Source organism: Arachis duranensis, chromosome 10, assembly GCF_000817695.3.
Source record: "Arachis duranensis cultivar V14167 chromosome 10, aradu.V14167.gnm2.J7QH, whole genome shotgun sequence".
Lineage (NCBI taxonomy): Eukaryota > Viridiplantae > Streptophyta > Magnoliopsida > Fabales > Fabaceae > Arachis > Arachis duranensis.
The window spans coordinates 14,883,817-14,896,845 of NC_029781.3; the positions used below are offsets into that span (position 1 = coordinate 14,883,817).

At 34.8% G+C, this 13,029-nt stretch overlaps 2 protein-coding genes and 1 pseudogene across 2 annotated transcripts in view; 1 reads left to right on the forward strand and 2 right to left on the reverse strand.

Annotated features, from left to right (window-relative positions):
• LOC127742838 (uncharacterized) overlaps positions 1-3,626 on the forward strand; it is a 46,471-nt gene extending 42,845 nt beyond the window's left edge. The window contains exon 3 of the mRNA XM_052255567.1: positions 3,522-3,626. Coding sequence (XP_052111527.1) covers positions 3,522-3,626 — 105 coding nt within the window. The remainder of the gene's footprint in view (positions 1-3,521) is intronic.
• A 2,549-nt stretch (positions 3,627-6,175) lies between these two features.
• LOC107469243 (uncharacterized) lies at positions 6,176-7,930 on the reverse strand. Its single transcript, XM_016088620.3, has one exon. The coding sequence runs from the start codon at positions 7,794-7,796 to the stop codon at positions 6,681-6,683; it is 1,116 nt and encodes a 371-aa protein (XP_015944106.1). The 5' UTR covers positions 7,797-7,930; the 3' UTR covers positions 6,176-6,680.
• A 3,170-nt stretch (positions 7,931-11,100) lies between these two features.
• The window catches only part of LOC107469224 (protein ROH1-like), a 47,159-nt pseudogene continuing 45,230 nt past the window's right edge, over positions 11,101-13,029 (reverse strand).

The following is a 13,029-nucleotide window of genomic DNA, read 5'->3' on the forward strand; positions in this document are numbered from 1 at the left end:
TTTATTATTATTTTTTATTTTTTTAGAAAAAAATTACTACGATGACACCAAACTTAATTTCAAAAATTAAGAGGAATTTTTTTTAAAAAAAATAAATCAAAATAAATATATATTATTTTTTTTCGAAATTTTATTAAAATAGATTTTAATAAAATTAAAAATAAAATGCCTAATCAAAGCAACCAAACAACTAATAGTTGTTAATCATAGTCAATCCCCGGCAACGGCGCCAAAAACTTGGTGCGGTATTTTACAACCCACACTACTAACCGGCAAGTGCACTGGGTCGTACCAAGTAATACCTTACGTGAGTAAGGGTCGATCCAACGAGGATTGATAGATCAAGCAATAATAATTGATTGATTGGCTTAGTTAGGCAAGCAGAAAAGGGTTTTGAGATATTCAAAAGGTTTAAGTTCGAACTCAAAATATCAAAAGGATAGACAAATAAATAAGTTGGGAATAAATTATGGAGAAAACAGTTAAGGCTTCAGAGTTATCTATTTTTTCGGATTAATTTTTCTTACTAACTATTTTAATCATGTAGGATTTAATTTATGGCAACTATATGTGACTAGACCCTAATTCCTTAGACCTTTCTAGTCTCTTCTAAAATTTATTAACTGCCAATTCCTTGGTCAATTAATTCCAATTAGAAGGTGAAGTTCAAATTCCAATTTATATACCACAAAAATTCTAATTACCCAAAAATAAGAGGATTATATGTCATGTATCCTGTTAAATCCAAATAATTAAAATTTAGGAGAAATTGTTTTCAAGCTGTTGTTCAAGTAAAGAGCTTTTCCAAGTTTTATAAGAACTCAAATAGAAAGAGGGTCATACTTTCGTTCCACCCAAATTCATAAAATAAAGAGCGAAAACAATTCTTAAATTATAAATCCATACATAAATTAAAATAAAAAAAGCAATAAAATCAATCCATACAAATAGACAGAGCTCCTAACCTTAACAGTGGAAGATTAGTTGCTCATGAAATGTGAAATGTAAATTTGTATAGAATTCCCTAATGGAATCCCCTAATGGAATGTACCTAATAGAAGAGAAGTCTCCCCTTTTTATAACTAATCCTAATTAATTTAAAATCTAATATTTTAAATTAAGATAATATCTTTTCTTATTTTAAAATCAAATTTGAATTTAAATCAGAATTAACTAACTACTCCGCGTCTTGTAACGTAGGGACCACTTGGCTTCACTGGATCCGCAACTATCTTAGGTGCTAAAATGGGGCCCAGAAATCACCCCTCAGCGTTTTCTGCGTTTCTGCACGTGGCGCATGTCACGCGTATGCGTCGATGGTCTTTTCTGCGAGTCACGCGGACGCGTCGGTCACGTGTACGCTTCGCTGAGCAAATCTTCAAATCACGCGTGCGCGTCAGTCACGTGCACGCGTCACCATGGATACCTCTAAATCACGTGCACGTGTCAGGCACGCGTGCGCGTCGCTCCTCACAGCCATCTCCTTTTGTTCTTGTGCTGCAGAAACTCCATTATATCCAGCCGAATGCTACCTAAAATACATAAAATTGCAAAAGACTCAAAGTAGCATCCATATTGGCTAAAAGATAATTAATTCTTTATTAAACTCAACAAATTAGATGCAAATTTACTAGGAAAAGATAGGAAGGATGCTCACGCATCACTCATCCTTACAATTTAACTTTATCACCACTAATTTTTCATAGTTTATTTTCAAGCCAAACATGAACTCAAATCCTTGTAGGATCCTCCTATAATTCATCAGAGTATCCACATCATAAGGGCAAAAAAGAATTGTATCATCCACAGTGAGATACATGAATTCTTTTTTTTTTTCTACTTCAAGAGGCTTGATTCTCCCTGTTTCTTTCAATCTAATTAGCATGCTATTCGTTACTTCTGCTACTAATATGAATAAGAAAGGAGAGAGGAGGTCACCTTGTTGTAAGCCTATTTGCAGTTTGAACAGCCTTGTTGTTGTTCCATTAATAAGCACATACATAGAAGTCGTTGTAATGCACATCTGGATCCAACTCCTCTATTTTTCTTCGAATCTCATACTCTTTAAAACTTTATTTACAAAGTACTATCAAATTTTGTCGTAGGCCTTTTGGAAGTCTAACTTGATAAGCATCCCAAGAACTCTTCTTTTCTTTAACTAATGCACCGTTTCACAAGCAATTATTGCACCGTCAACAAATTTTTTAACCCCGCCAAATTATCTTTTAATTAAATATTTTATTTTTAAAAAATAATGAACTAATCAACTAAGTAAATGAAATCGAATCTAGAAGTAATGAGAGTATCAAAACAAACAAAGTTAAATCCATATTCTGGGATATTTGATTTCGGGAGTCTGCGCGTGACGATATGTTGGTCAAAATTGACCAAAACTCATGTTACTCGGTACCAAAGTATGTGATTTAATAAGCTATTCCTTCTTTTAACAAATGCATGAAACCAAAGTCCTCTTAATTGAGGCATATATCTTTTCTCCCAGAATTTGTAAACAAAATAAAAGAATAATAAAAATTTGTATATAAACACATTTGCTTATTTAGGAATTCAAAAAAGAGTAATTATCCAAAATTAGTCTCTGAGATTTTTAACGTCATACTTTAGTCCTTTAAGTTTTAAAATACACAAAAAGAAGTCCTTAAAGTTTGATTCCACAGGTCAAATCAGTCCTTGACCAAATTATTATGTCCGTCACTAATGAAAAATGCTAACATATGCTAACATAGAGCGTTAACTCGCATACATGGCAATTAAGAAAAAATAAGTCCTTGTGCTAAGAAAATATGATGTCATTTTTCCAAGGGTAAAACACAGTGTTTGGAGGCTAGATACTTTTAGCCTCTTCTTCTTCCTTCATCCTCTCACCTTCTTCAACATCTGTATGAAGCAACCATTAAATCTCTCTGAATCAGACAATCAGTTTCTCTACCATTTCATTAACTAGGAGTCAAAACCTTGATAAAAATCACAAACGTACTAAGACCTAAAAGAAATCTTATCTCATTTTGTCGTCGCCATCCACCTACTTTTGGACAATCGCTACTTTATCTCTTGTCGGCGCCACCACTCTCCTCTCTTTGCTTCTTGAGTCTGTATGTTGTATTTTCTTTACTGTTTTTCTTGCACTCTTACCACCATTGCATCGACCTCTTCGATTCTCTTCCTCTGTTTTTCTATGCTACAAGGTGCTATGCTTCTACTCTCTTTTTTAATTTTCTTTTTCTTTTTTTTAACTTATTAGCATTTCAATCTTTATTATCTTATACCTTTTCTTCTTCAATCAATTCATACAAAGATGATTTGTAATTCATTCAGCTGCATCAGACTAGAAATCGAAAGAATTTATTTAGATTTAATGTTGATTTGGGATTTTGAGAGTATTTTATTTGCATTTAATTGTTGATATTGTTGAAGTTGATTATGGTGATGGATTGTTTGGATTTAATGTTGATTTCGGATTTTAAAATTTTCTAATTCGGTTTTAATTTTTTATGTTGTTGAAGTTGATAATGGTGGTGGAGTTTAAGAGATGCTGTGAAGGTTATAGTGGCAGTCAAGGTGTTAATGGTGGTGTTGGTTATGCTGTGGTGTTGGGTGGTGATATGTGATATGGTGGTTTGAAAGAGAGAATAACAAAGATAAAAGGAGAAGGGTAAAATTGGTGGTGGAGAGGCTGTGGTGTTTTATGAATGGAGATGGCAGTGGACGTTGCACTATTGTTGATGGAGGTGAGAAGATAAAAGGAAGAAGAAGAGGATGAAAGTAGCTAGCTTTTAAATGCTATGTTTTGTCTCTGAAAAAAACATCATTTTCTTTCTAGCACAGGGACTGATTTGTCCTCCTCGCAACACGCAGTCACTTAACGGTCACGTATGCGAGTTAGCGTTTTAGGTCAGTATTTTTCGTTGGTGACTAATGGAATAATTTGATCGGGGACTAATTTGACCGACAGAATTAAACTTCGGCGAGACTTTTTTGTATATTTTAAAACTTGAGAGACTAAAGTATCCGATTTTAAAAACTTCAAGAACTGATTTAGTTAATTACTCTAAAATATATTTGAATAATTATCCAAATCAGTTTCTGAAATTTTTAAAAACGGATACTTTAGTCTTCCAGATTTTAAAATATAAAAAATAGTGCCAATATTTATTTTCGTTAAACAATACGATCCCTTCCAATTTAATTCGAATAGTGAAGTATAAAATAATCTTGAAGAGTTTAAAAAATTCTAAAACACTCTCTAAAAAAAGTCTAAAACAAACTTTTCGATTGAACAGATCAAATTAAATGAAAACTAAATTGTTCAACGAAAGTAAACGTTAATGTTGAGTTTAGAAAACAATTGTTTTTTATTTTTTATTTTTTTTGGTAAAAAAACAGTTGTTTTTTATTATGTTGACAAACATGTTGGTTGGGTTTAGAAGCCATTATGTGTTTGAGGTGGGTATTATTTGTGTAGCCCAATAGAAAAGAAAAAAAAATCAGTTTTTGAACAAACGTTGAAAACATTGCTGCTGCTATATGGACCTTGATAGTAGATCGGGTATAGCACACATTTGGAAGAAAGTTTTTATCCACATTGGATCAAAAGCACAAAAGTATCAGCTCGTTTGGAGAGAAAAGATCAAATTTTGGAGTGAAATGTATTGATTTCACATAGTACCATCAAAGGACTATGATTAAATCATGACTACAGATTTTGCAATCAAGGATAGTGCAAGGACAGCAGATACTCAGATAGTACAACTACAGAACGGTTTGAATTTCAGGGGGCCATTCAAAGGATTATTCGGCCATATTTTGAAATTAGGAAAGAGGCCATTCATTTGCTCTATATTCTTCTTTTCCTTCGTTGTTATTTGAAACATGTTTTTTGTTTCTATCTTTCTATAAAAGAAAAAATTAATATGTAAAATAATAAAAAATGACCAGAAAAATAGAATCAAGCTATTCATATCATTTATATTCACTGCATCTTAGGAATTGTTAAATATTTTAAAAATTATGTATATTGATAAATAAAAAAAATTATTTTATTTATATATATAAAAAAAATCAGCTTGCATAACCCACAATACACAAATACGCAGGTTAAAGTTTTTTTCAGTCACTTTTTTAATAGTGATTTGTAAATATTTTGTAGATATTCATCAGGTCTAGATATATGCTTTAATTTGAGTAGCCTGATTAACATTAAATTAATCGAAATATATATATATAATTCGAAGACGCGAATAAATAACTAATGTCATGTTATTGTTGCAAGCAATTTGCGTTTAAAGATTTTGTAGTAAATCGTCTAGTCATCTAATTTATGTTTTACATTCGAATGTCTTGTGCTTTTCATTTTTGCTTAGATAAAAAGTTTTTTGTTCTCCACTAGTCCACTGTCATTTTAAATGGTTAAATTAGTCTCTAAAAAATAATTTATTTTATAAATTGATTTTTGAAATTTTTTTTAATCAAATTCGTTTTTCAAAAATTTTAAATTAGTTATGTTAGTATTCATTTTGTCACTTCTATTGCTAACAGTATAAGAGTTTGTTGATGTGGTACACCATGACACACACCTAGTGGTAGTCCTTGTTAGCGGCTAATAGAATAAGTTTATGAAAAAGTTTATGAAAATAGATCAAATCAACTCTAAATCGAGGGATTTCAATGTTTCAAGATTTTTTCTCAATTTGATTTTGATTTAATATAATTTCATAAACTTATCATATTAGCCAATTAGCATTCTTGTGGACTATGGTGTCACTTAAGATGTTCAGCAAACTGACACAAACAGTAAAAGAAATACATATATCGAGTTATAGGAGATAAGTGGATATAGTTTAAATGGAAGTAAAATTTGAAATGGAGCAAAAATTAGAATGGAAGATGAATAATTTTAAATTTGCTTTAAACAAATAATTCGCTAATATTGTCATTCCATCTCTTTTTCGAGTGTTCTGTAGAAGCCACCACCCACGAGTAGGGATGACAATGGATTTCCATGGGACGGAGACATGTTTTCGTGTTTTGTCCTCGCTTATTATTATTATTATTATTATTATTTTTTGGGTCTAAACTCCCTTGATTACCAAGCATATCATAACTAAGCATTGTTGATCAGTTACATTAATTTCCCTCCTGATGAACCAGTGTAAGGGTATGCCACCACAAGTTGAGAGATATTATTAACATTTAGAGAATAATATTACACGAGATACAGAGGATAACAGTTAACACCCTCTAAATTTCCCAAATACACCAATTAGCTACTCCATCATGCATCAAGATACCAATTAGCATTTTTAAGAATTTTGAGAAAAGTTTGGTTCCTCTTGGCTTCAAATGTAAAAAACTCCACCTGTTTACTAATTATTCTCTAATGATTTAATAAAAGGAACTCCTCTATTTATAGATACCTAAATAAATAAGTAAATAACCAATAACCTACTAATAAATCATTAAATCAATCCTCTGTAAGTTCCATATCTCTCAGTCAATAAGACATCACACTTCTACCTGATATACTAACTCGGAGCAGTATATCAATATAAAGTTTCATCTATTTATTTCATCAAACTACCATAGCACCACAATTATCAACAAAAATTCACAAACTCATCAATTACAGTTGGATAGTGCAAATTGCATATGAAATAAAAAGTACCTCATGTCCGAGTGCAAGTTGCATCAAAGTCGTCGGGGGCGACACGAGCGATCCAATTGCTCAGTGTCCTCTTAATATCCGAATGATTCACATAGGCCAGCTCATACATGCTACACAAGTTTACAACAAGCGTCTCATTGAGTGCCACGGTGGGAACCGTCTCAAGTGCATTCTCAAGTACCTTGATGGAATCAGACAAATCCCTCAGATACATCAAACACAATGCCTTGTTGTTCAAGGCAACAACATCAGAACCATCCCTCTCAATGCACTCCTCATACTCTCTAACAGCGGAGACATAATCCTTCCCAACCAAATACACCAAAGCCTTGTTTCTATTCACAAGGTTCATCATCTCAATCTCACTCAACAACAACGAACCATTGTTATTACCCTTCTTTGCTTCCTCTACCAAACCCTCAACCTTGGAGAACGAAACTTTTGCACCTTCCAAGTCCCCAATCTGCAACTGAACATAGCCAAGCTGCGAAACCAGCAATGGATCCAAAGAGTCACGCGAAAGCAGCTCCTTCAACAAGCTCAAGCACACGGTGAACTCCTTGTGACTCAAATGGTTCCCAATTATGCAATTCACAACGAATACCTCTCTCTTCTTCCAGATCTGAACCGAATCTTGCAGATTGCTCGTCTCCTTGTCCCTGATCTTCTGGCGAACAAAATCGAGAAGAGTGTAAAGGCGATCCACACCTTGATTTCTGTGCCCTAATTTGATGGGAAGAAGAGCGTGGAGCCAGCGAAGGGAGATGGGGACCATGGAACCGGTTCGGTTATGGTAGATTTTGGGATAGGTTTCGTAGCGGTAATGGTGGCTATCGAGGTCCTCCATGGAATCAAGCTCTGCGGAGGCTTCGTTGAAACGACGCAGTTTAGCGAAGGCAAGGGCATTATAGGCAAGGTAGGTGAGATGGTCGTGAGGGTTTTGAAGGAGGTTGAGGGCCCTGGCGCGTGAGACCTTGTCGATGACGGAGCGCCACGCGCCGCGAGTGGCGAGGTCTTGTAGGGAGGTAAGGTCATGACAGAGATCGTTGAGAGAGGAGAAGGAAGGGGTTGAGAGAGGGTCCGTTTGGGATTCGGAAATCGGAGACGATGATTCCATAATAACAGTTTCGGTAATTCAAACGGGGCAGATTGAATCCTAGTTGAGTGGGAGGGTTTTCTCTTGTTTGTTTTGCATGTGTGGATTAATGACAATGCTCGCAGCAGATTGAGACCAAGTTTGCTTGTGCCAAATTCTTTGCCATGGATGAAATTTTGATAACACAAAAATATAATTAAAATTAAGGTTATATTTTATGGTGATTGTTACGGTACGATGATAAATTAATACGTACCGATACGTTTAAGATATGGACAAATAACAATAAGCCATGTGGAATTTATTTTCTACGTTAGCATTTAATTTTTTCTTTTTTAAATATATAGTATATCACCACTTTTACTAAAATACCCTTTTAATTAAATAAAAATAAAGAACATTTATTTATTTAATTTTATAAAAAGACTTAAACATCCTTTCTTTATTTGATGAGACAAAAATATCCTTTTAAATTAATCAAATTTTAAAATTAAAAAATTAAACGAAACAAAAATATATCTAAAAAAATTATTTTTGAAATCTAGGTTTCAGAAATCCTTTTCATCTTGTCAAGTTCTTCGAATAAAAAATTGTTTCTGAGTTTCAAAAATCTTCTTCATCTTCTCAAGTTCTTCCCTCCCCTTCGTATCTCTCTCTCTCTCCCCCTGGAGCTCGGTCTCTCTAATCTCTCTCACCGTGGCGTTGTCGTTGCTCTCTGTCTCGTCATCGTCTTGCACATAGTCGCGCGCGCCTTCGTTGCGCTCTTCGTCGCCGGCGGCAGAAGCAGCAGGTTCAGGGGCTCGTCGTCTTCTTGCTTCGAGTGTCGCCGCCAGCCTCCTTCGCGCAATCAGAAGCTGCTTCATGATTTGGTGAGTTCTAACAAAGGTAGGATTTTATTGTTCCAAGTTAGTTGAAACTTGAAACCGTGACGCTGATGTTTTCTTCCCTTTTCATTGCCACAAAGAATCCTTATATTCTGGCTCACCCACTTCGCTAGATCACACTGTCATTTGATGATTCCATCAATATCATTGTTTATTTAGTTGTTAATCAACCACTTTGTTAATGTAAAATAAATTGAAATTCTAGGTTTGGGTAAAGTGGGGATAGAGACGCCAGTTCATTCCCCAGAACAAGCTAGGTAACTTAATTGATAATTTTTTATAATAGATCAGTTGTTCATTCCTTCTTTGAATTGTCCAGTTATATTTAGGTCTTCCTAGTTTGTTATTAGTGCAACAATTGTCAGTGATTTGACTTTTAGGTTGGATACTACCTGATTTTGTTACAAAGTAGAAATTTGCTTCGATTCAATTTAATACATAGGTGTTTACTCAGCAGTTTATTGTTTTCCATCTTGTTCCATCATTGTGACTAAGCATGCACTTTGTTACTCAAATATTACAGGGAAATCATTTGGATTTACGGCTTGTTCGGAACCAGTGGCTTTTAATAGATCCCAAAATACATTTTCTTATGTCAGAGGCAAATAAAGACAAAACATCTGGAGATTATATCTACCTACTCTTTTCTTTTACTATTTCAAATGATATATAATTCCCATGCTCATTGCATTTCAGGATGGTTATGTTCCGTATCATTCTGCCAGAATTGAACCGAGTTCAGCGGCTTCCTTGGATTCCTCTAAAAGAGGGAAAATCTTCCATGAGATGCTAAATAATTTGTTGGGCCAAATCCAAAGTGACTCTGACCATCGTGTGGTAATCCGATGTGATGTCAACTTCAACACGGCTTGCTATGGCAGAAACTTAAACACACTTATTGGACGCACTGCACATATTGAGTTCTTGGAGTCCGACATTTTCGCCAAGTTCATAATGTGGTCTTTTCCAGAGCTGTTCAGATAGTAAACAACTGAATTTCCATAATTCAGGCCATTTTGTCACTTTAGCAAAACAGATAGGTCGACCGAAGAAGGCTTTCAGAGCAGTGTAATTGAAACAGCCAAGAGATGCTGAATTCAAGTCCGTCAAATGTCAAAACTCCATGGCATCCGGCTTGATTCTCGCAATCTGAATCATAATCCTCCAAAAAATGTGCCCGCATTTTGCTTACATGGGAAATCTTGTGGCATGTGTGGAGCAACAGGCCTTGCATGGAAGGGGAATATAGCCTTTTTTGCTAACTAGTGTTCCCTGTACTCTGCTAAAGGACCTGAGCTTTTGCATTTATGCAAGGGCAGAATAATGTAAATTAAATCAGGCATGTACAATTACAAAGAACAAAAACAAATATTTATTGTATCATATCTGACAAGTATATATAATATTGTTAGATTTGCTGCAGGCTTAGAAAACTAGAGATAATGTTGTACAACAAAGTTTATTAACCCTTCCTTGTTAAGCAGTGTTATTTTTATTAACTATTCTGGTGGCAGTTGTTATGATCTTGTCTATGGTTTGGTTCTGTTGTCTCTTCTTTATACATGTATATCTGAAGCGGCTAATGTTTGTTGCTTTGTGTACTGAGCTTTCCAATGAGCCAAATGAAGTTGTCTCCATTATTAGACAATGCTAGAAATCTAGTATTTCTGGCATAGTTGTAATAGTGAGACACACTTAATATAGAAATATACATAGTAACAAAAAATGTTCATGAGTCTAGACAAGATTATAACAAATCATGAACACAAGCAATTTATTTAAATAATAAGAATTTAAATTTTAATGCACTGTGCATCTAATTAGCTTAAATGACCCTCCAATAAAACAGACATGATTGGATGAATCTAATTAGCTTAAATGACCCTCCAATAAAACAGACATGATTGGATGAATCTAATTAGCTTAAATGACCCTCCAATAAAACAGACATGATTGGATGAATGTGTAAATGTACTAATACATCAAAATTAAACTCAAATAATAGATTGTCAGTTTGTTATACGTTTCAGGTGTTTGGACAAATGATAATAACATTTTGTTGAAAGAAATTTTCTTCTGAAAACAAATTATTAAATCTGAACACATTGCACAATGCACATGTGTCATGCCTCACTGGAACAGAGAATAAATTCTATTTAATCTATCGGCTGTCTCCATTTTCATAAACACGAGCTGATGTTTCTTTAAGGCATCATACATTCTTCTTATGAATAAGCAACACATTCAGTTCATTGAGAATAGAAACATAACATGCAACTTACATAATACAGGCATTCAAATGAAATTTTTAAACCCTATTTAATAACTTTAACCCAAACCTTAGCAACAGGAAATCATTCAGACAGAACCTTCGGCATTAGAAATTTACTCACATAAGTGTGAGAAAATACTTGCTATGTATAAATATATATTTTAAGCCACCGAACCATAAAATATTTATGAAGTGATTATGTTTTCTTATACAAAGTACAGATATATAAATACAATGTAAAACAAGGAAGCTAAATGATTTATCAACTAAGCTCGTCTACTCATTCTTCCTCCTCCCCAAAAAGCTGGTAAGATGTAAAAATATACATGTTCCGCAAATTTGTACATCTGGTAAGCTCAACAATCCAACATTTTCATTGATCTGCATAGCTGGATGAGCCAAGGTAATCAAGACCCTCAGTTCGGCACGTCATAATCTTCTGGAATGCCTCCCTCACTTGGTGCTCCAGTGTATCCAGTCCAACTCTAAAAGCTTCACAAACATGAGTGAGCTCCTTCATGTCCTGTTCAATTTCCATTTCCTGATCCTCTGTCAAGGGAAACTGAGGTGAATCCACCAAGTCTGTCAAGTGACGGGTACATAGCTCAACTCGATATATCTCCTTCAACAATCCATTTGAGTTCCGGTGATCTCACTTCTTTGACTCCTCCATGATCCGTTCATAAAGGGTGTTAACCGGCACGCTCCAAGAAAATTGCTGTGAGACTGAAAAGTGAATGTTTAGACCCCTGTCCTGGCAGGGAATTGCTGTAACAAGGGTCCACAAAACAAACAAGAGAATACAATTCATTGTATAAACAGGAACTGCAAGTCCTCTTGTAGCAGAAATCTCATTCCCACGAGGTGGAACAAGGTTGCTTGCAATGGACTGGAGTTGCTTGGCAGCAGACCATGATTGAGAGACACTCCATGAATGCGATCGTGAATGCCCTGCCGAGTGTTGATCCTTGCTCGAGTTATGACACCCAAAAGATCTATTACGTTGCGAAAAAACTGATCCAAAGTCTTTCTCCTCGAGCATTGACAATGCTAAATCCATCAGTGCCTTTCTTGCCCTCCGGAACTGGCCTTCATTCAATGCTCTCTTATTCGAACCCAAGGCAGAAAGCACAATATCCAGATGCTTTTGCCATGTACGAATCTTCTCAAACCCATCACGGCTTGCATTACAAATATCAAGCGCCTTCACTGACTTCTCAAAGAATTCAGAAATCAAACGATCTAAGGGGGGTTTTGAAACCTGCTCTTTATTATTCAACAGAATAGTGATAAACGAAATTTAGCATGCCGATTTAGAATTCAAAGATGAATATGATCGTGAGTATAGTCTAATCGACACTTAAATTCCGTACCAAACAATCCTACAATCTATATCCGAGAGTACTAGTCTCCCGAGTCGTCCTCCCTTGGAATTGCCAAAATGTGCATCTTATTGATTAGAAAGCTTTGTTAGGATTCTTTGAAAGTTTTAGCAAAGTAATAGGAAACAAACAATCAATCATTAAAAGACTTGGCTTAGGGTTGGCATTAGAATTTCTATCCTTATAGTTCTTTCAACGATGACAACAATTAGGCCATGCCTCATTTAGTTATCCCCTAGGTATAGAGGAAAGTCAAATGAAAATAATCAACTTGAGTCACAAGTCCTAACTTCACCTCATAGGAATCTAGCTTTAGTGCACTCCAAGTCAATTAGCAATCCCTAATTCCAAATCAACAATTGACACAACTATTCAACTTCTTCTAATGGTCCAACCCTATGCCAAGTGAGAAATTTCTACTCCATAACTAGTGTTGACATTTTATCAAATATTTGATGAGCAAGAAAGAAAGTCATAGTAAAATGAAAAGAAAAGTAGAACTAAAAGTATTGCAACACAAGGAACTAACAACAAGTATCAAAGAGCAACAATGAGGATCAAATTCTCAAAGTATTGATGAAATCCAAAACACAAAGTTGAATTCTAGATCTAAGAGAATTTAGCAATTACAACTACTACTTGAAATTGAGGAAGAAAATCTATGACATGAACAAAGCAAAGTGAGAATTGCAATGGATCTCACCAAAGAGTGATTG

Coding starts and splice junctions, on each gene's coding strand:
- LOC107469243 (XM_016088620.3), bottom strand. CDS start 7,796: ATGGAATCATCGTCTCCGATTTCCGAATCCCAAACGGACCCTCTCTCA.